The sequence below is a fragment of the Prosopis cineraria genome, unplaced genomic scaffold, assembly GCF_029017545.1.
Source record: "Prosopis cineraria cultivar Desert tree isolate PC_DT_omini unplaced genomic scaffold, ASM2901754v1 PC13, whole genome shotgun sequence".
NCBI lineage: Eukaryota > Viridiplantae > Streptophyta > Magnoliopsida > Fabales > Fabaceae > Prosopis > Prosopis cineraria.
Genome location: NW_026555344.1, coordinates 4,429,424 through 4,454,570, shown reverse-complemented (window position 1 = coordinate 4,454,570; position 25,147 = coordinate 4,429,424). Strand labels below are relative to the sequence as shown.

The window sequence follows — 25,147 nt, the reverse complement described above, 5'->3', positions numbered from 1 at the left end:
ATGCTATCCAGATAGTTAAAACTAAAAATGTAAATTTGGACGGTCCAAATATATCAATACACTCTCTCTCTCAAACATATATTTGTGTGTGTTAGGAATGAAGATATAACTATTTGAAAATGGGGAGAGAACAAATGGACGAAGACCAATAATTGTTATGATTGTCCAAATGTGAGCGAAACTAATTAAGTTGATGCGTGAAAAGTCCCGCTTCAATAAAATTGAGGTTAATAAATAATATATAATAGAATAAAAGGATATGGCGATAATTGCCAATTACAAAAAGGAAAAATGCCTATCAGGACTCTGAAATCGCAGATCTTAAGAGTGAAATATTAAACTTGTTTTACTATACATAAAATGTTGACAGCTGTTTTGCATATGGAACTCAAAATTAAACATTGAAAAATGATATTAAGATTGAATAGATTTAACCAATAATTTAATGAATCTTGCATGGGATCTCAAAAAAACATAAGGTACGTATTGTGGTATTAATACTTAGCTCGCATTATGTACAGTGTAATGCGTGTGTGAATAGATTATTTAGGTACCGTAGTTAGCTTGTTTCGACGGTTAGAGGATGGCACGTAGTAGCTTCATTGGTTTGACAGTAATTCTTCACACGCAACTAGTAGTTAAATGAACATTGATGGTGTCGTTTGTATAAACGCCTCACATACCCTTTAAATAATGCAAGTAAACGGTCTTATTTTAATAAGTCCGCTATAAATAAGGCTATACTTAGCAATGTGTTGGAATATTGAAATTGAAAAATGCCTGTCCAGACTCTCAAACCCCAGTTAACGTTCTCAAATACTTTATACGGAGAGGGAAACACAGTAACGTAAGGGTATATGACGGAGAGAGAGTGACGTCAAAATGACTCGTACGAGAAGCAAGTGTGGTGTGTGCGGGCGTGTATATATAAGGGCGAGAAGGAAGTTGAGTGAAATACGGACACAGATCCAGAATCAGAGAGAGAGAGGCCTAAGTCATACATAACTATATTCCAATATGTCCAATCCTTTGTTAGCCTATCGGGTTTATGCCAGCAGCTATACCTTGATAAAAAATCTGGAGTCTGTGAAGCTCAAGAACGGAATCCATGTCGCCCTGGCCTTCACCAGAGATTACGATGAAGATAGGAATCCCACCAAAGGAGACTTCAAGTGCTATTTCAAAAAAGACGAGCTCACTCCCACCAAGATCAAAACTTTCAAGCAGAAGTCGGCTTCCAAAGTCAAGTTCTTCCTCAGCATCGGTGGCCGTGACGAGAAATATCCCTTTTCCGTCACCTCTTCTGATAAAAAAACTTGGATCTTGAGTGCCACCGAATCCCTAAAAAAGATCATCCAGCAGTACAACCTTGATGGGCTCGACGTTTCCTACCAACACATCGATCCCGCCGGGCAAGGTCAGTTCAAGGATGCAATAGGCGAGGTGATACAGACCCTGAAAAATGAGATAGCGGGCGACTTCCTCATTTCCATCACCGTGTCTGCTCCTCTCAGTGATACTTATTACTGGCCCTTGCACGAGGCCTGCGACAAGTTTATTGACACTGTGGTTTACCAGACCCACACTTGTTCTACCATCATTAGAACTTCGCAGTCCCTCAAGGAAGTCCTCGACAACCTACCTTATGCCAAAGAGAAGCTCATCGCCGGGCACAGTAGCTCCCAGCCCTCGGACTGGACCACCGTCCCACTGCCCATCTTTCTTGGTGCCGTTCCTCACCTGCTCGACCAAAAGCCAGCGACCGCTTCTGGGATTTCCAACTGGATTGTGACCGGTGATGATAACCCTGAGAACTGAGAAGCCATCATGGCCCTTATTATGTATCAGCTTCATTAAATAAGGCATCGGCGTCCCTCTGGTGTTGATGCGTGCTGCTGTTTCATGTTTTTGAGTGCTGTGTCTGTCGTCAGTTAATTTCCTTTCCAATAAGTCTCTAGTCACCATTGGTGGAGGCATTTGTACTTGTTTGCTTGATTTGCGCTCAATTGGCAGTTGTGTTATTTGCGTGCGCCAACTTGTTTGATAAATGTTGCTTTGATTGTTAATCAATTTGGTACGTGCATGGTTTTCCTTTCTCATCTTTTTCGCCACTCGCAACTCTTGCCCGGTCTCCCTCTTGCTCGTTGTGCATGATTTCCCAGGGGATACTCTTCGGTCATGCTTGTCACCTTTCATGAGATGAGATCTGCGCCATAATTTTTAATTTTTAAAAATAAAGATAGTATATTATTAACCCTGAAAGCACATAACAAATTTCTCATTTTATATATCTTTTATGTGTAATTTATAAGAACATATATTATATATTTTATTTTTTACATTCATATATTCAAATAAATCAATTAAACTCATAAATTCATATTAATTTCTTTGAGAAAATAAGAATAATCAAACTATACTCTTTGCTTTTAATCTACTTTGTTTATAACAAAGACAGTAATAAGCATTTATAATAAATGAATTAGAATAAATGGATAGTCACAATTAAGGACTTCATAGGAAAATTAATATCGTCATAATTTAATTTCCCAAATTCACTACTCATCATCTTCTTATGTTTAAGGACTCAAAATTTTTAAAAATCTTTATTTGATATTAAGTTATCAATTTTTCAGAAAAATCTTCTTATGTACCACTTGTATTTAATTTATCAAATTATCATCAATTTTCGTGGGAGCAATTATCGCCATCTTTAATATGGACTTTTTAAAATAAGGGGCCTAACTGTTGTAAATGTATGTCAGCACAATAATGACCGTTAAGTCTTAAATAAAATAAAGAATTAATGATAATTAGTTCTCCAATAAATTTGTCAGCTGTGAAAAGATGAGTTACAAATATTTGTCCAAATAATTACAAATTCAAATTTTCTCATAAATACTTAATGAAGAATTGTTATAGCATAACTTTTGGAATTCAGGTCCCGAATTTAGTCATGGGAGAGTATGAGATAAAAAATTCGCGCGCGCGCACACACACAACTTGTTTTTCTTTTTGGAAGATGAGTAATTACGACAAACTATTATGAGCATTCCACTATGTGTGTGTGTGTATAATATGACAACAGAGCAAAATTTAATTATTGGGTTAAAGGGTAATTTTATTCATTTTTTCTATGCAATTCATGGATTTAAGGGAAAATATCGCTCAAGAACTGTTGAGGGTATTTAATATCAAACAAGAACTAACAAATTCTGAAATATCATTGCAGGACCAAAGGATTGATTTGAAAATAATTTTAGATGCGAAAACACTATAATACCATTGTTTTTTTAGTTGACAAGTAGACTTTCATTAATTAACAAATACCCATTCACATTTAACAAGAAGGCATTCACTAATTGATAAGTTCAATAAGTTAAAACAGATATGTTATAGGAAAATGACAAGTGTAGATCAAATTTCAATAAATAGTCATTCTTTAATTAACAAATACTCATTCACATTTAACAATAAGTAACTCACAAATTGACAAGTTAAAAAATCTAATAGTATAATATCCTTAAAATTTAAACCCAATTAACAAAGCTTAATGAGGGTAATTAAGTGAATTAATGTGGTGTGTGGCCAGAGAAGTTTAAGTTGTGTAAATGATTGTGATTGAAACCCTAAATGCAGGTTCAAAATGAAGTTGGGCCACCTGAGCATTAAAAGTGAGAAAAAAGCGAAGAAGGGTTCTCTGTGCCATATACCGCAACATGAGGAGTATCCACTGCGGTGCACAGAAGCAAAACCATGAGGAAGAGCCTCTTTGTGCCATGTGTCATGGCAAGAGGCTGTGTGTACTGTGGAGTAAGGCTAAAATTTTAGCTAAATCAGTTCGTGTATGTGTAAAAAATTGGAAGAGAAGAGAAGGAGAAAACAAAAGACACATACATTGGTCTGCTAGGGCACGAGTTTGAGACCCATTGATGATATTGTGAAGCTTCCCAATGAACAAAGTAAGTACATTATGCTTCTCCCTCCCCTTTCCTTCCATTTTCATATGGCTATAGTTAGGGTTTGAGTTGAGAGAGTGATTTTTGGTTCATATGAGTGATGGGTCTAAACCTATTGACTAAAATGGATATCATGGGAGTTGTTTAGAGTATTTAAACCCTACATTAATTATTAATAGGAGAAAGTTTTTTAACTAATTTTATAAGGTCTAAAGAAGGTATGAAAGATGAATGATTGTTGCCAAAAGTTGTCAATAGCCCACAAAGATCTAACAAATATTTTATCCCCCCATATTTAAATTTCACATTGTCCTTGATGTTTGAGGAAAAAGATAAAAGAAGTGAGATTCTTTTAGTTTAATTTGCTTTGATGTGATTTTAGAATATGTGAATAAGCTCCCTTTTAAGGACTACCATCCTACAATTTTTATCTACTTATAATCTAATAATCTATGAATGGGATCTGTTGAAAGTAAAATAAATGAGAAATTGATCGAAATGAAAATAAATTAACTAAAAACAAAAAAAAAAGAATAGACAAAAAGAAATGCAATTAATGGACTAGTAAATCTAAAAACCTCCCCAACAACAACGTCAAAAATTGATTGCTCCCACAAGTATACAGGATTAAAATATTAAATTACCCAAATTCCGGGAGTCAAACCCACAAGGAGAAGGTGGCGGAGTTTTACTAACCCAATTAAATTTAGTTCGCACACAAGACGATAATTGGATAGAAATAACAATTTTTAAAACCAAGAATAAAATAAACAAATGCTGATGCAACCAAGAGAGTTTTAGGAATAGAATTTCACCTACTAGGATTATTAAAATTCACTTTTTGAGTTGATTATTTGCAATTATAGTAACAACTATTCTTAAAGTATCATAATATTTTCCCAAATTATTAGTTTTTTTTAATTAGTGTTGGATTCATTCCTATAATATCCAAATAACTAATTAAATCATGAAGCTACAATATTAAGTACTGCAAGTTTCTATAATTATCTCTACCTAGTTATTTGTAAATATTTTTCTAAATCTAGGTTCTCTTTTCACCTTTCAATTCATTAAGATTACCCATACATTTAATTAAATGATGGCCAATCATAAAATTAACATGAAGAACAAGAGAAATAGATATAATTTAAAATAAATATAAAATTAAATAAATATTCATGAAATTCAAATAAAACAAAGAGTGCTCAGAAAAATTAAAAAAATCAACACCAGATAGGCTACATCCTATCCCTAGTTGGGAGTTTATCAACACATAGGAATAAAAATGAAACGAGAATAAAAATCTCAAATTATAAAGAAGACTCACAAGACTTCCAAAATTAAGTATTGGCCGCCACGGGACCTTAATCCGATGGTGGGTTGAAGATTGGATGATTTTAAATAGTCATAGGAACTCTAATTTATAGTATTATGTAACCGTGATTTTCTAATCATTCTAAAATATCGTAATATTATTTTTCTCCGGATTAGATTTGATCACATTTGAATTTTGCGTTAAATTTTATATTCTCTCCTGCGGGCGTCATTGTGATCACCTCTTGCTTCCGTTATTTTCTTCAATTCCTCCATGCGTCTATCCTCTCTAGCATGTGCGTGCGTGTATATTATAAAACTAAAACATATTCTCTTTTCTTTGCAATATATATGTGTGTGTGTGTACATATATATGTATATATTGAATTCTCTATCTTTTGATTTTCTCCTTTTCTTCCCTCCTTTAATTTATTTTTTATTTTTCCATCACAATATTAAAAAGAAGGATGAGTAGATGTTGCATAAAAAATTCTTCTTTATCCTATAACTAAGTGTTGAGAGGAAAATATATAAAAATTAATTCAATAGGTATAAATTATTAATAAATATAATTTAATATAATTCAAAATCTATACCTGTTTATTTATAAAATATGCCCTTATCAATACTCTAGTCATATTTTGTTTTTTTATACCGTGAAGAAAAAAATCAGAAAATAAATTAAAGGAGGGAGGAAAAGAAGAGAATTAAATGGAGCTTTTAATATATATATATATATATATTGAAAAGAATTGAAGAGGAAAGAAAAAGGAAGAGAAATGATGGAAGTTTATTACACACACACATGGAACCTAAAGCTATAGGCGTAGATGATGACCAAGAGCAGTTAGGTTAGGCGTAGGATGTAATATAATCTATCTTAACAAAAAGGATAGATGCTCAAGTTAATGCATCCTGATCCCCTTAATCAATCACCCTTAAATATCTTAATCATCCTCCTGTCAAGTGTGAAAAGACTAAAAAGGCACTGCATTTTAACTCAAAGCTTAAGTTTGAGTCATTCTTTGTTATTGTATATTAATTATCCTAACTTTATCTGAAATACGACTACTCATATCAACTTAAGTCCACTTACACTTAAACATTTTAATATGTTTGAAAGCAAAGAAATGCTTTATATTTTGAAATCATGGAGTATATGATAAAGCTGTTTACAATTTTGAAAATAGAGGATTGTCTATAACTCTTTTGAGAGGTTTGGTTACTTGAAATGATAGTAATGATAGAATAGATTATACAAATAAGAATAAAAATAAATTAAATTACAAAAATGAACTCATTAATTGATCTGAAGTGGATCATATCAGATGGGTTTGCTCCTTTTATCTTACAATACCAATAAACAATTACTATTATTGAAAGAAATTTTTTCAAATTAAAATTGCTTATTATTTAAGATCAATAATTTTGTGAAGAGTAAATGGATTAACTATATTATTTATTCAAACTAAAATATTAGAATTACTTAATTACAAAATTTATTATATAATTTTGCAATTCAAAAGGCTAGAAAATTGATACGAAGCCTCTCAAAAGCTTAGGAGGCATGCTATGGAGTCAGGAAGAGTCTTCTAAGTTCAGAGTTTTCTCTCTTTACCTCTCGTTTAGTTTTTTTTTTTTAAATGTCTTTTATCTTGATATTGTAGTTTTGACTTTATGAGTTCTTGCTAAACTCTCAATCAAGGTAGGAGTAGCTTTACTAGGATGGATTTTGTTCTTTATTTAGTTTTGATTATTTTTCCTATTGAAAATTGATTTTTGTCCGTGAAATTTTTTATTTGCTTTCATATTTATTTCTCTTATATTAACCACTTTTTATATCTGTGGCTAGTATATAATCCGTTCATGGGTGGTCTGATGAATTAGAAGGTGAAGAATTTACCTTAACCTAGAGAGATAGAGACAAATAACTAAATTAAGAATAATTTAAGAGTTTCTGATGGCTTAGATCTTAACTTCACAATTTAGTTAGAGAGTATAATTTAGTAGGAGTTAAATTTAACTCTAATTAAATACATCCTAATTTATAGGAAGGATTGGAACACCTTAGAAAAAATTGTCACTATAAAAGAATGGAAAAGAATTAATGAATTAAAATAATCCATCTTGATAGGTGAATCGTGATCCGTAACATTCGTTTTGATTGGTTGGTCAATTGTTTTCTTTGTTTATTCACTTTTCTCATTTATTTGCTGCATTTAATTATTAAATATTTTCAAAAAATCCTCATCTATTTTCTTAAACAACAAAGATTACTATCTTCCTTTAAGTTGACCCGAAATACTCCAAATTTATTACAATGTCGATCCTATGCATTTGTGGGAGCGATCATCCACCTCCATCCTGCTCTTGTGAGGGTAGGATGGAGGAGCTGGCAAGAATCTTGCTCCCATATATTTATCCCTCGCAAGACTCAAGGTATAGTAACATTTGCTACAGTCAACGTCGACTTTTTTTCACATATTTTTTCATGATTATCCAGATTTTTTTATGTAACATAATTATGATTATCTTGACGACGAGCATGAGAAATTTTTTGCTCTCAACTGGTAATTTAATGAAACCAGCATGAGACAATATTGAAATTGAAAACACGACGTAAATAATGCAAACTAAATGGACTTATTTTAACAAGTCCTATACAGTTATATGGCGATAATTACAACTCATCATCATCAACACATTGAAATTGAAGAATCCCCTCCTTAACATCACCAAACATATTGGAGTATTTTAACAAGTCCAGTATAAATGGTTCCTGATCAAGCTTATAATATAAGATGCTGTCCGGAAGGCTAAAACTAACATTGTAGATATGGATAGTCCACATATATCAAAACACACACACACACAGACACACACACACTCAAACATATAGGTGTAATAAAATCAGCATGACACAACATTGAAATTGAAAACACTTATAAATAATGCAAGTATAATGATCTTATTTTAATAAGTCCAATATAAAAATTGTGATAATTACAGACCATCATAACATTGAAATTGAAGAATGCCCACTTGTGACAACTCCAAACTTATATTTTAGTTAGTCAAGTATAAACTTGATAATCTTGAGCCCGGTAAGGTTGTGGGAGGCGTCAGAGAGGAGAGTGAAACGAAAAATGTTGAACCCTATAAAGAGAAGTAGAGGAAGACTAAAGAAAATGCTGATGAAATTTGTTAAACAATACCTCTTAGTTAAGATATTCTCAAAAAGTTAGTAAATGATAGAGCACAATAGTATTGTGCAATATATATATATCCAACCCTACCTAGTGGAAAAAAATATTTCTTTGTTGATCTTACTCAAGTATGTTATATCATGGCATTTTGCTGAATTGCTTCTTGCTACCCTTTGCCATGGCTAAATCCTTTTTGGGAAAATTTCATTTAAGATCCCTTGACCATGCTTAATGAAAAAGAAGGCCTCTTGAAAATTCACTTAAGACCAAGGGTATTGAAGTGAACTTAAAATGCAAAGTAAAATTATCTCATTGTTCCTCACCCCCTTTGATTCTCTACTAAAGTTTTTCATTTCCCTACATGAAATTGTTCATTGACCTAAAGTAATTGTTTGCATCATTACTAAATTTTGATTTTATTTCATGTTATAATCATGGAAAATGAGTTGTTCATTGACCCACAAGAGTAGTTGGTGCTGTTACTGAATCTTGATTTTATTTCGTGTTGTAATCATGGTAAGGCAAGTTGTTTATTTCATCTACATGAAGTTGTTTATTAACCTACAGGAGTTGTTTGTGCCATTACTGAATCTTGATTTTATTCAAGGTAATATAATCATGATAAAATAAGTTGTTCATAACTCATACTGAAATTGTTCATTTCTCTACTTGAAGTTGTTCATTAATTTACAGAAATTGTTCGATATCATAGACTAAATTAGATTTGAAAAGGGGTTAATTTTCTCATTTCTTTCAACATTTTAATTTTACTTCAATACCTCTGGTTTAATTTGAAATGAAGTTTCAAAATTTAAGAGGCTTTTTTTTTCAATTAAGTATAGGCAAGAAGTCTTAAATGAAAATTTCCCATCGTTTTATTTGCTTGCCCTCTTTTTTTTTTTTTTTTTGTTGCTTGCTATCTAACTAGAAAGAAAAGTAAAGAACAGATTAGCTGATCTGACATTTATCATATAATATTACATGCCTTTTACTCTTTATTTTATGATACAGTAAATAGTTGCTATTGTTGAAAGAAGGTTTTTCAAAATTAAAATTGCTTATTATTTAAGATTAACCATGTTATAAAGTAGATTAAATGAATTAACTATGTCATTTATTCAAACCAAAATATTAGAATTACTTAATTGCAAAGCTTTAGCATAAAATTTTACAGTTCAAAAAGCTAGAAAAGTGAAAAAAGATAAATTACAATATATTAGACCTCTAAATTAATTTTGTCTTATGCCTCAAAATTTCTTCATACGGTCCTGTATATGCCATTAATTGAATGAAGATTCATAAAGCTAAAACAAGAGAAAATATCATTTGAGGACAATTTAATAAATTAAACGCAAGATTTATGACTGAGAGGACAAAAAACAAGGGGCACTTGAGAATTCGGTAATGACCAAAAAAAAATGATGACAGTATTAATGATAGTATTAATAATAATAAAAATCTGGTGGGGTATTATTTCAAAAATTTTCTCCAACAAGTTTTGGGTTTTATTTGATAATTTTCCCAAGGAGCTTATTATATCATTCTCTCCCCTCTTCTTGGCGGTGGAAAATGCGGAAACAGAGTGGCTAAGAGAGCGAGCGAGCGATCGTCTGATTTTGTTCTTCCCTTCCTCTTCTCCATCGAGCTCCTCCTCTGGTCCTCACAATCGGCTGTGCTCCTTGCTCCACCGCCGTATTTCTACTGTTAAAAGTGCTGAAGCCGTGAGATTCTCTTCCTCCACGTCTTCCTCTGTTTCTTCTTTGCTTCATCATCGTCAGCTAGAGCGTGGGTGTGCATGGTCTTCGTCTGTTCTTCATTCTCAGCTGCTAGACGTTACACGTGTGTGGATGATAAGCTCACTCCTCTCCTTTTTGCTGGCTGATGATTTCTATCCTCCTCCTATCGCCACTGTCGTGATTTTTGGGGGGAGAATATTTGATTGGGATTGCTGTTCGATTAAGGCTACATATTAATTCATTATGATGCCAAGCTGAATCTTGATTGTAGTGTTACATGTTTGAGGTGTCAAGATGTTGGTTCATGACTGAGTGAATGATCAATGCTCTCAAAGTGTTTGAAAAATTGCTTGAAAGAAGGATTTGTTGGAAATAAGGTTGTTTAATTTTATATTAGGGTTTGGAAGAATTATGGGATAACACTTGAAAATCTGTGTAATTACATATAGAAGTAATAAGTTGGAAATATTGGTTAGGATCTTGGGGCATCTAAAATGGATCATATGAAATTAAATATTGGTTTGTGGTGCTTCATTAGCATTAAGAAGGCATTAATGAATAGGATGGTTTTTTTCTTGCTCTTGTTGGATTATGATTAATTTCTATATAGAAGTTTAGTGAGGTATATATATGATTATTTGCATTTATAGGTAACTGTAGTAGTGCTAAGCTTGAGATGTTTGAGAGAAGAATTTGACGGAATGTAAATTGTTCAATTTCCATGTTATTAGTTTTGAAGGGACATGCATAAATAGTGATTTGAGTCATTAAATTGAAATCCTAAAGTACTTAAGGTAAATTATGTTAAAGTCAATGATGGTTGTGGTATTTCATTAAGTTTTAAGAATGTGCAAAAAGAGGTAGAAATATTTTCTCTTGTTTTAGTTGGATTATTAATAAATTAGTTAATTGATAATGAATTTATTGATTGTATATTTTAGATTGTGATGTTGTTTAGAAATTTACTTTGAATGTTTACTAAATGTCAAAAATTACTTGATAAATGATTTTAGAATTATGATTTATTTGTCAAGAAATTAAGAACATCACTAGAATTAAAGAGAAAAGTTAAGAAATGCAAGCTTTAGAATTTTGAAAAACCTTTAGATGAGTGAGTATTGTCCCAAATAATTTCTTACAAAGTATTTATAATATTTCTTTATTTAAATGTTTACATTATTCCTTTATAAATTTTATAAATATTCTTGTCAATTTTAATTTTATGATTCATACAATTTTTTTTTACTTACCTAACTTTTATTTTAGCTAGTTATTATGGAATCTGCTTTATATTTATTAAGAATTATGTTATTGTTAAAGAATATTTGGATCAAGTACATTATTAACAGAATATTAATTCTACACATTTTTGTTGTTTAAATTTTATGATTTATATTACAGATATATAAAAAATGTTGATTCGTGCATGGAGAAAATTGAAAAAAATATGATAGTTGAATATTATATTTCGAAAAGAATGGTTTTCAATGAATGTTTTAACTTTATGCACGTTCGATTTGAATTAGGGGGACTGAGTTCAGAAAGCTAGATGTTAACGACAGTTCCATTAGCCCTTAGCGCATTACGATCCACTTAGCTAATAGTGTGTTTATAGGAGGTGCTAGCCTTGTGTGCAGGCCCACGCACATGGAACTTAGGGAATGATGTTCATGAGCATTATACTCACGCTTGTTTTATGGATTTTGTGCCTGTGCTTATTTCATGGCTTCTAGTCACACTTGATTATTTCGTGGCTTTAAACCGCGCTTATTGGTTACTTACCCTCGTGGATCATATATCCACGTTTGTTGGTTATTTACCCTCATAGATCATGTGTCCACGCTTATTAATCATTCTGATAAAGTCCAACTAAAAGTGAATTTTTAGAAACTTATTATTTTTAAAGTTATTCTATTAAACAAACTATTGTTTGATCATATATGATTTGATATGATAAATTCCCTCCTAGCTTGGTTTTTAAAAATTTATTGTTTTATATTAGTTATTCACAAACATTTTTTTATCATTATTTGAATTCCTTTTATATATTTTTATGAGTTGTATAATTCTTGATAACCTATAAAACTCTAAATTTATTGGTTTAGTTCATGGTTATACTGTTGAGCAATTTTGTCATTTATTATTAGTAAATATGGGTTTTAATATACCATTGAATTGTTGTAAACTAAGTTTTATCAATTATTGCTTTTACATATTTTATCTATAATTTTTGTTAGGATGTTACTCACCAAAAAATTTCTTTGGTCTCAAACCTTGCACCTCTTGCTAATCATTAAGGAACTGTATTATTTTTTGAAAAGTGAAAGCATGCTTCAATCATTTATTTGATGTAAATATTTATAATATTATACAATAATAATTAGTGCTTCACGTATACTGTAGTTAGGTTTTGGTCCTATGTTGTTGTCATGTAATTTGTTAGTGTGGAGCTAAGCTCTTTTTCTAGATTGGTTGATAGATTTATTGATTATAGAAATTTTGGATGTCCCAATTACAAAGAAGGCTTTGCCGAAATTTTTATCAAATGTTTAAGATTTTATAAACTTTATAATTATATATATATATATATTATATGATTTATCAATCATTATAATTCATATATCGCTGTTATGGCTTAATATTTGAATAATTAAGACTTATAAAATAAGAATTTATCTTATATTTCGTGCCGATTATACTATTAGGACTAGGATGTGACAAACTGTATATATGCATTCGGAGGAGGTTGGCTCTTGTTCCCCCTCCACGTCCATCTTGCTCTTGCTAGGGCAGGATGGAGAATAGGAGGGAGGGGTAGGAGAAAATCCTGCTCCCAAACATTTATCCCTTTCAAGACTCAAAGTACAATAACATTTGCCACAGTCAACGTCAACATTTTTTTTTTCATATTTTCCCATGACTATCCAGATTTCTTTATGTAACATAATTGAGATTATCTTGATGATAAGCATGAGAAATTTTTTGCTCAGCTAGTAATTTAATCAAACCAGCATAAGACGAAATTGAAATTGAAAACACAATATAAATAATGCAACCATGGTCTTATTTTATGAGAAAATGAAAAATGATATTAAGATTAACTAACCCGCTCCAGCATCATTCGTGAAAATGAAGGAGGCCGCACGACTCTTTTGTTTAGTCTGGACGAAAGGAAAAGTGACAGAAAAATAGAAGGAAGAAAATATTAGGAGGGAATAAAAGTTGAAAAAAAAAAGTATTTTTCCACTATTTTGGTCATTTTCCCTTTTTAGCATTATGTATTATGTCTTGCCCTTTTTTTTCTCCCCGTCTAAACCAAAAATAGAGTTGTTTTCGAGGCTGCACAAGGAAAAAAAAGCAGGACGCTTGGGAGGAGTTATATTCATTGGAAGATTGAAACTCCAAGTCAAGATCATACCGATCAATTTGTTCTGCTCTCTTATTTCTCTTTGGCAACACATAAGAATAAAAATGAAAACAGAACTAAAACCCCAAATCATAAAGAAAAAGATGAAAGAATGAATCTTGCTCATCTGCTGCAGATTACTCTCATAAGACTCCTAAGGCTCCTAAAATTGAGCATTGACCACCGCAGGGCCTTATATTTGACACGATGGAGTATACGATAAAGCCGTTTACAATTTTAAAATAGAGGATTATCTATAACTCTTTGGAGCAGTTTGATTACTTGAAATGATAGTAATGGAATAGATTAAAAAAATAAGAAAAAAAAATGAACTAAATTACCCAATCCCTTATAATAAGCATAATAAAACTCAATAACATATACTACAAATATAGAAATCACCACAATTATCACAAATATCATCAATTGTGATTTCTAATCCTATAAATTAAATTATCTGTCCTCCCTAATAAACATGATTGACTTATCTCTTGTCCATATCTTGATCATTCTATTTTTATGTTTATTTGTTTAATCCATTCCTTTCCTTTCCAGCAAGTGGTGGTTGTTTTTTAATTAACTTTAACCAATTGTCATAAATTAATGAAGCATAGATATAGCATAACTTTTGGAATTCGGGTTCATATATTTTTAGTCATTTGAATATCATAATAAATATATATATATATATATATATTCATTTTTCTATGCAATATATAGATTTAATTTTACCTTGCACATATATTGTTACGTTGAAACTTGTCATGAACCCAATTTTTTTGATCAAATTTATGGAAACTTGACGTGATCAATGCAGATGGTGGCCATAGGGTGAGGTATATGCCATTAATTGAATGTAAATTAGTAAAGCTAAAACAAGAGCAAATTACATTTGACGATAATTTAATGAATTAAACACAAGATCTATGATGGAGAGGACAAGGAACAAGCGATACTTGAGGAGTGTATGCTTACATGCATATACATACATGCATACATAATTAAGATTATCTTGACGAGCATAAAAAATTGTTTGCTCACAACTTGCAATTAAATTTAATGAAATCAGCATGAGACAATATTGAAATTGAAAACACGATATAAATACTGCAAGTATAATAGTCGTATTTTAATATTGTGATAATTACAAATAATCAATAATAATATTGAAATTGAAGAATCCCCACCTTGTGATAACTCCAAACATATATTTTAGCAAGTAATCCCCACCTTGTGATAACTCCGGACATAAATTTTAGCAAGTCCAGTATAAACTTGATAATCTTAAGCTAGGCAAGGTTGTGGAAGACACTAGTGAAAAGAGTGGAATGAAAAATATTGAGCCTTTGTAAAGAGTAGTAAAGAAATATAAAAAAAAAAACACTAACAAAAGTTGTTGAACGGAATTTCTTAATTAAAAATATTTCTAAAAGTTGGATTAATGATAGAGCAAAATGATATCATGCAATTTATGTAGCAAACCCCACATAGTGAAATAAGGCTTATTGTTGCTATATAAATGGTCTCTCAAGCATATTTTCTTTTTATTGATTTAGTCCTTTAAATTTATCTTAGCTATCCATTTGATTCTTATTGTTTGAATAAGAGATAACACTTTTAAAATTGGACGGCATGAAAAACGAAATATCAAGTTTATATCAATATTGATCAATGAAAAAGAAGTACACAAGCAAACAAGAAAACAAACTATGAATAAAAAAAAAAAGACACACACACACACACACACACACAAGAACATTGGATCGCCGACGACAAATTATCTAGATTAATTTCAGTTTCTTTCCATAATTTGAGGTTTAATTCACAAGATTTTTATAACAACTGGCCTTCATCTAAAGGTGATTTCAAATTTAAAAAAAGGGTGAGATGTATGCCGAGAGTCGTGCTTATTACCTTAGGCCACGAAATATATTTGCTTGTATATCCTGTATAACCGATCATTCATTATTTATAATCAATTATTAATTTTTCCATTAAATATTAATGTTAATTACATCTTTCCGTTAAAAATTTCTTGTTCCACATTGCACTGCATCCACCACTCCCATTCTCCAATGTCAATTAACCATTCTTTAATCAGAGAGTTAACAATCATACATACTGCCAATCTGCCACAATATATAAGAAGGAGGGGACCACTTCGTTACAATCTAACACTTCTCATCCCTCTCAAGTGAATCATTTTCTGCTGTTGACGTCATTTTCTTATTGGCTGTTTGTTGATTTGCTTCTTGCTAGTTGCTACCGTCTGCCACTGCTAAATCCTTTTATTTACTTACCGGAGTTTTTTTGCTTGCTATCTAACAGGAAAGAAAATAAAGAACACATTAACTGATATGCGTTCACTCCTCTAGTACTCTTTATTTTACAATACTAGTAAATAGTTGCTATTGCTGAAAGAAGTTTTTTAAAATTAAAATTGCTTATTATTGATAAATATTAGAAGAAGAAAATAGAGAGGAAAGTTGGAGAATGATTCGGTGCTTTTTTCATTCTCTGAACGTAGCCTTAAATAGACAGATTACATCATGAATTACATAAAATAAAATACTTAAAAGATTTCCATAACTTGCAACAACCTAATCATGGAGATAATGCAATGGTAAATTGATAAACGTGCAACAACTAAAAACCAATTCAAAAAAGCAGTTACCGAAATCATGCCACAATATCTAATAAATGAAATTACTTGGATAACGGCAACCATAAAGGAATTCAAGAGTGAAATGGACACCAAGTAAAGGGCACGTGGTTCCAAAATAAAATCCCAACAATTATTTAAGATCAACCATGTAAAACAGATTAGCTATATTATTTATTAAAATTGAAATATTAGAATTACTTAATTATTAAAATTCAATAAGTAATTTTGCAGTTCAAAAAGCTAAAAAGTTGATATGAAGATAGATAAATTACAATATACTAGGCCTCTAAAATAATTTTGTCTTAGGCCTCAAAATTTCTTCACACGGTCCTGTATATTGGCATGTATCTCACCCTAAAATCATCACTTGCATTGTTCACACCAAATTGATCGGGAAAATTGGGTTCATGACAAGTTTCGACTTCAATATATGCAAGGTGAAATTGAATCTAGTAAAATATCATTCAAGGACTGCTAAGGCAATTTAATGTCAAACGAGGACAAAAAAAATTCTAAAATTAATCATTGGAGGACCAAGAGGCTAATTTGAAAATAGTTTTATATGGGAAAAGACTACAGTAACTCTAATTTTCTTTTTCTTTCTTTAAACTTGTTAATTAGTGAATGATGTCTTATTAAATGCAAATAGATACTTATTAATTAATTAATGATTACATGTTGAATCACAATCTACTATTGTCCCTTCCCACAACCAAGCTCTTTTTGTAATCTTCTTACTCTAATCATCATCAACTCCATAAACAATGTAATCAAAGGTCTAAACTCCATAAAAATTACTAAGTTTTCATAATTAAAATGATCTCATACACTTTCAATAATCACAAATTAGAGTTTAAAATGTTTGCAGAAGCATGGGAATCAAGAAAGAATCTAAACATTTGACTAAAATCTTAAAAATGTAAACTGTGCAGAAAATGGCACATGTGCTATAGCGTGTTACCTTTGTGCCATGTGCTGCAGTACATTACATGAGTTTGACATCATGCTATTAACAAATTGACAACACAGGGAATGAACTTTTGATGTTTTCAAATCTCTGTCCGATGTCCTATTAAAATAGTTTTGGTGTATATAAAGAGCTTTCTCATAACTTTAGCTAATGGTATAAGTTTCACAACCAAACTCATTTTCTTTCAAAAGTTAGACAACCAAAATCAATTTCACTTCTTTTTCACAAAAACACACAACTAGGGTGTCTAAACTCTTACACGTGTGCCAAAAGCCTATACTAACCTGTAGATCACACTTAATGGATTATTTTGGACTTGTATAATATGCCACATCCATTCAAATACACATACCATAATTTCAACCCTCAATTTACAAAAACACATACAAGGGGAAGGAGAACTTTGCATAAATAATCAATATTCATTCTAAAATAATCAAAATATACTTTATCCTACTTGTACTAGTATTTTGGTCCTATACAAACTTTACAGCCACATCACACTAAAAATACACATGATTTTGACAATGATAATGCAAGTAGTTAAAAATAATGGAATGAATCCTAGTTGGCAAGTTAACAACTTAAATACACATCAAAATAAATCTAAAAGACCTACTAGTAGGATTTACTCAAAATCTTAAGCCGCTGGTCTTTTTTCAAACTGGATCTGATAAGCTAGGCTTTAAAAATATTGAAGAATAAGAGGTGAGTACAACCACTTAATAACCAAGGTCAACCTAACTTATATAGTTACATATCAATTAAAAATGGATGCAAATAGTAATAAACTCATATATCAAGCACATATGACAATTATAGCCTCGACCATAATAATAACAATTATGTGACCGGGCATACAACACATATCATCATATACATCAATTATGCACATCTTGGGGTCAAAAAACTAACAACCATGCGTCCTTAAAACACGCCAGACCACAATAATTAACAATCATGTGGTTAGAACTAAATGCATGATCAATGCTAACCTTATACCCTTCTATTACCTCCGACATAAAACTGGTGGCTATTAAATGGCTACATCCGTTGGACTAACCTAGCCTTTCACTTGTGAAGAGCTAATGGGCCTGTCATGCCCTGAAATATAGGAGTGATCAATAAGGGATGTACACTTAAACAACCATCCCTTAAAACCTCAATTAAGGAAAGTTCTAAATTAATATATTTGACTTATTATTTGCCTGATTGTATGCATCTAATTTTACTTTTCATATAATTAAAGTATCAACCTTTTTGTAAAAATTTTGACAACCATTCCCATATAGGTAGGATCTCTCAAAATCTTTACAACAGAAAATTTACAATTTATACCTAGCAATATGAAGCTCTACTCCTTAGCAATAGTTAGATAATATAACAAAGCAAATCAAGACCTTAACTATAGTCTTGTGGATCACCTGATTATATTTTTGTGACATAATTTATAAATTTATATTTACATCAATAGGAAATATTTACAGAATAAATCTCCATCAAGTGCAACAAAATTTCCCTCATTAGAAAGCAGGATATACAATGTCAGTTATACTATCTGAGACAAAAATAACTTTTCAATAAATAACATCTCAACCATAACATTTTTAAAATTAAAGTGAATAAAATATAATCATTGCATAAATTAAAGAGAAAGTAATTAAATGTGAATGAATTTGTAAGCGTAGAATGAAAGTTCTATATTACTTCAATATCAAGAACTTAAAATCTATAATGACAAAGTAGCTTTAATATTTAATCTTAACAAGTCAAAATAATTAAATAAATACATAAATGAAAATAAAAACATTTGCAAATTAAAAACCATTAGAGTGTGAAATCATCAATTAATTAAAAATTCATATTCTAGGGGATTTATCAGAATAATTCACAATTGTAGGCACACAGTCCATGAGGGTAAATAACCAAAATGCGGCGTATGTCACAAAAACAAATGTGGACACATAGTCCATGAGGGTAAGTAACCAAATGCAGCCGAAGTCATGAAATAAATGTGCATACAAGACCCACGAATAACAAACTTGAGAATAAAGCTCAGAAAAATTAAACTAGTTAATCATTGACTATAGCACACCAACGGCTAACCGAACTATCTTTAGTAACTAATGTTCTGTATAAAGTCTCTTTCAAAATCATTTTCAAACATGCGAGAAAATCAATATTGTGAAAACATAATTTCCATAGCATGAATAGTTTTAAGTTTCAAAACTTGCCAAAATAAAATTTCATAATTAATGTTCATACTACATCTATTGAGTAATCAAACATTGCCAAAGATAGTAAAAATGATTTTTATCAATCTTGAAAGCATAGATCACACTACAAAAAAACAACTAATTAGCGATGGAATTTTTTATTGCTAATCAGTGAAAATTCTATCACTAAACAGATTAGCAATGAAATATTTTCATTGATAAAAATGTCACCACTAATTCGTTAGAGACAAAATTTGCAATTTGTTGCTAATTAGTAATGGATTCCGTCGCTAATTAACAATGAAATAATAACGTAAATTTCCTATTACTAAATAAGAATAAGCTATTCTGACTTTGTGATGGAATGCATTTCATTGTTAATCTGTTGCTAATTTTCCAATAGGCTTATTTTCGTCACTAATCTTGTCACTAATTTATTAGGTGGACCAAAATATCATTGCCACATCACCCGGTAGACCATTGCCACCTCACCACCACCTAGTCACCTAGTGGACCAATGTCACCTCACCGCCGCGTCCTAGTCACCTAGTAAACTAGTGCCACCTCACCGCTATGTCATTGCCATGTCATTTGTCACTGCCATGTCAAATATTATCACCTTCAATTATGCCTTGGATAGATTCAAACTTGTAATCACATACTCTCTAGTGCCTTTGCATCCAACTTGTTGTTAATTGAGTTGAAAGAAATTTTCAGTCTTAATTAATAAATTAAATATATAATACTTAACTGCACACACATATATTAATAAATATATTATTTAAATTATTATTAAATATGGTATTTAAATTTACTTATTTTTTTAACATTATATTTATATGGAAAAACTAATTTATATATAATAATTATTTATATTTTACTTTATTTAAAAAATTATTTTTGATAATAAATTTAATATTAAACTAAAAAATATTTTATTACCACTATATATTATATTATAATTTGTATCTATATAATATATAATATTTTAAATTTTTATTTTTAATTATTTTATTTCATTTTTATTTTTAAATAAGAATAATTAAGTATACAATTTAAATTATTATTAATATACAAATAATTTAAAATAATAAATTATTTTAAATTATAATTTTTATAGCATAATAATAAATTATTAAATAAATTATATATAAATATATATTATAAATAATAAAATTAAATTAAAAATAATTAGCGATGAAATTATGACAAAAATGTGACAGAATTTCCCGTCGCAAATTTCGTCACTAAATTGAAATAAGATATCCTAACTATTAGAAATAAAAAATTTTGTTGGTAAATTCCGTAGGTCAATATTTTTGATGGATTAGCAATGGAATAATGATAAAATTTTGACGATGGAACATTCTGTTGCTAAATTAGTGACAAAAATTTATTCCATCACTAAATTCCATCGCTAATCCACTATTTTTCTGTAGTGTCATAAGGAATAAAATATTCATATACCACGATGTAAATGGTCTTCACCACCATCTTATAATCTTAAAAATGAAGTAATTTAATTAACTAAATATCCATTAATCAGCATAATTATTATTAAAATAATCCATATGAAAATATAAAATTTTAATAAAATAATTTTTTTTATTGATAAACTAGTTCGGATGCGATCCACTTACTTATAATTTTCTCAATGTACAATGTTCTCCTCTTACCACATTAATCCATTTCCCTTCCTTCCAAACTTTCTATCGAATATATTAGGATCTTAACAAATTTCTAACAATGCTAAAAAAAAAACCTCTCTTCCAACACTAATACATCCTATATATATAATGACAATAAGTTTAAAACTTTAGAACCAAGATTTAAACGAAAGTTTCTCCAAGAACATAACTAATTTCCCAATATCCACTCAAAAGAACATGTAACATTCAAACTTCTTATCGCATAATCTAACAACAACTATCATTTTCAAGAATTCACATTGCTATAAGCTAATTTTACAATTAAATTTTGTTTGCAACCTTCAAGTTAATTCATAGGTCAATAACACATACACTAACATACTTCACATAATAACCAAAGAAATTTCAAAAAAAATACAAATGAAATCAAGCAAAAATTTTCCAATAGGCATTAATCATTAAGCTAATACTAACTTTTCCTTTTAAATTTCACTTCCCTAAATTTTTTACAATATTAAATTTTAATCAATAATCCAATCAGTTTCCATTAAAACTCCCATAGCATCATTATCTTCTTTTCTTCATATTTTGTTTTTCCAAATTTCATTTGCAGACATCAATCAATCCAATTCAAGAAACGATAATATTCTTCTCCATCATACACAATTAGTATATTAATTAAAAGAAAGACAATTTCAAATTTTAGCAACCTAACCCCATTATACAAATAGAGACTAAATGATGGAAGGAAGAGAGGCAAGGTTCACTCATGGATAGAGCCGATGACGCTGGACCAAAGAGAAGAATAAGTCAATGTTAAGGAAGTAGCCCCAAACTCACAGCTCGCTTACACACAAAACCCAGTGGCATGCAAAAAAAGGGAGTTTAAATCTCCTCACCCTCAATCAGTAGCGACAAAAGCAAGACGAATCACACTAGCACGAAAACAAGGACAGAAGAGCGAGGAGTAGCCGAGGAAGAGACTATTAAGGAACGCTTCAATAACTCACAGAACAGGGGAAGGAGATTTCTGATATATCTAAGTTGCTACTCAAATAAAGGAGAAAGGGGAAGGTTGTGCGAGCTTGACACCGACGAGAATGATGGGAGAGCATAGTTACCAAAGGCTGCTAGCTGAATTAAGGAGGAAGGTGACACTGCAGAGAAAGAGGGAAAGGAAATCGGTGTAGATATGAGGAAGAGAAGTGCGACGTAAACTCCACGACAACATTAAACAGAACTCTAGCAGTTCCCCACCGGTGATGGACCAACAGTAGAGAAGAAATGAGGAGAAGACATAACGAAGGTTCTAGATCTAAGATATCTCTCCCTCTCTCACCTAATGGTCCTCGCCAGAATTCACTCGAATAAGGGAAGACATATATATTCTGATTGTTTTGAGGGAAAAATGGTAATTTCATAAAAATGAACACAAAAATAAAAATCTCTCTCTTTTTGCCCTAATAAGAATCAAACACATGACCTAATGCACATAACTTACGTGCAACTCCCACTAGACCAACAATGCTTCTTGATAAAATATTTTCAAAAATTAATTCAAATACAATTAAAAGACATTATTATATATTTTAAATTTTACTTAAAGCTCCTAGGTTATTACAAAGCCAAAGTTAACTTGCTCACTTGTGTATCACAGATTTTTCCAATACTAATGACCATAGGATGTTATACCCCTAATGTAACGGGCGTCCTAAATTAGGACTTAATCATCATACTAACCATGGTTAATCAAGGACTAACCCAAATGGATTATACAATACGAGATTAACCTAAATGAATTCTTAATATGTATTTATTTTTCACAAACTATTTAATATAAAGGAATCCCAAGTCTTTAAAATATTTTAAGGACTCATATCATTCAATTAAACATATGCGGAAGCATGATAATAACTATTTTTACTTGCACAAATATTTTGACCCATTAATATAATACAAGCATCAAAACATAACCTCAAGAGCCCAAAATGCCTTTCCATCCTACACAAAACCCATAGTGCCAATGGATCAAGAATATATTATCTTAATTGGCAATATCATAAACTAAATACACATATCAACATAAAAGTAGAGAGGCCTACAGAAGTGATTATTATCACTTGGCCTAATGCTCCTTTCCTCTGTTCTTCTCAGATGAGCTAGCTCCTGTAATATGTTAAAAGAGAGGGGTGAGTACAAGCACTCAGTAACCAAAGTATATCTAAGTTATACAAATGCATGATAATTAATCATGAATGCAAGTGACCAATATATTTATCAAGATGACCATTCAAACAATCATATTAATAACATGTTAATCACATTAACATTTAACTCATGTGAATAATTTCAAGAATAAAGTCAAGTATAAAATTTGCACAAATAGCCACATATACATTATTCGCATAATTACTACATGTTCTCATTTCTACAATTATAATCATATTCTCAACATAGCCATCAATCACTCAAATGGCATGATAATAATAATATGCATAATCAATCTCTTCCTTATATCCCCCCTTATTTCCTCTGACATGAAATCCGTGGGCCAACAACTGGAAGGGATCATCCATGTGGTGAGACTACCCAAAGCCTTAATTATATCATGAGGGGCTATCGGGCCAGGGTTACCTTACTCACTTATGAACACGGTTTCCCCCAAATCACACACTATAGTGTGTCATACCCAAAACTAGCTCTACCCAAAACTCCAGGTAGGCCAGTAGGGTCAAGTCCCTTAATAGGAACAATGCTACAGTACCTTACAAGGTAAGTAGTGGCTATAACCCCTAGGATTATTGGTTAATAGCCAAATACCATATGAATTTTGTGTAATCGCTAACTCCTTCACTAGGGCGAACTCCCGCCATATGATCATACTAAAAAAAATTCATTTTAAAAAAAACTCATATATATAATTCATAATTTATAGTCAAGATTGTGCACATCTTCATCAACATCAATCTCATTACTTATACCAAGTCACAATTAACTTGGTCACAAATCATAAGGTCTCAACAAAGCCACATGCATTACAAATAATTATTTCAAATTTAGATATATATATATATATATATATTCTTTTGTTTCACTAACATAATTAATTAATTAATATACAAATGTATAAAATAGATTTCTCCCGGTTACCTCAACCTTTGAGAGGTCAAAGGTTACCCCTTAAGTTACAACACTTCCAAAACTTTCCAAAGCTTGAATGGTGTCAAAAGAAAATTAATCTACAATTGATCATATCTCAATGTGTCAATAATATTATTAACACAATTTTCACTCATACTCTAACACTTAAGTATTTATTTTATTTTATTTTATATTTATTTATTTATTTTTTTAAGAAATTAGTCTTAGTCTCTTGAATTCTAAAATTTAATTTCATGTATTTGAACGTATCTACTTGGTTTAATAGTCTCCTTCACAATAATTTCATTCAAATATTTTTCTAATATCAAAATTTCTCTTTTTATTCCAAAAACTCGCACATAAAAATACTCAAAAATTGCAAACTTGATTTCAAGCCTAGAATCATTATTCTATAGCCATAATAATTTATTTCTCATCTCAAATAATCATCTAAATATCAACAAATCAATTTATATTTTCAGATTTAACTAAAAATCTACCCATAGAAATCTAGGGATAAACTCAAATGCCTCAAATTCCAATTCTATCAATAAAATAATACTTTAGAATATTTATTACACTACTAACAACCTCAAAACCATATTTATTCAACATAAATTCATCCCTCTTCCAAATCCTAAATTTTCTACCACCACAAAATCAGAAACCAAAGAGAAAATATGACTAAGAAAAATGTTTAGAATACTTACCTAATTTTAGAATACTTAAAATCTCATATGAAGTATCTTATTATGGAGCTTCACCTTCTAAATCAGTCAGCCTCTCCATCAATGTCGCTCACTCTCTCACTCGCTCTCTGCCTCAACTCGCGTACAGGGATGAAATGAAGAAATGAAGGAAGGAGGGTGATTTTATATAAAAAAA

General features: G+C 30.7%; 1 protein-coding gene across 1 annotated transcript; it reads left to right on the top strand.

The window, feature by feature from the left end:
• Positions 1-1,017: 1,017 nt before the first annotated feature.
• Positions 1,018-1,818, top strand: LOC129290937 (ruBisCO-associated protein-like). Its single transcript, XM_054927999.1, has one exon. The coding sequence runs from the start codon at positions 1,018-1,020 to the stop codon at positions 1,816-1,818; it is 801 nt and encodes a 266-aa protein (XP_054783974.1).
• The last annotated feature ends 23,329 nt before the right edge of the window (positions 1,819-25,147 follow it).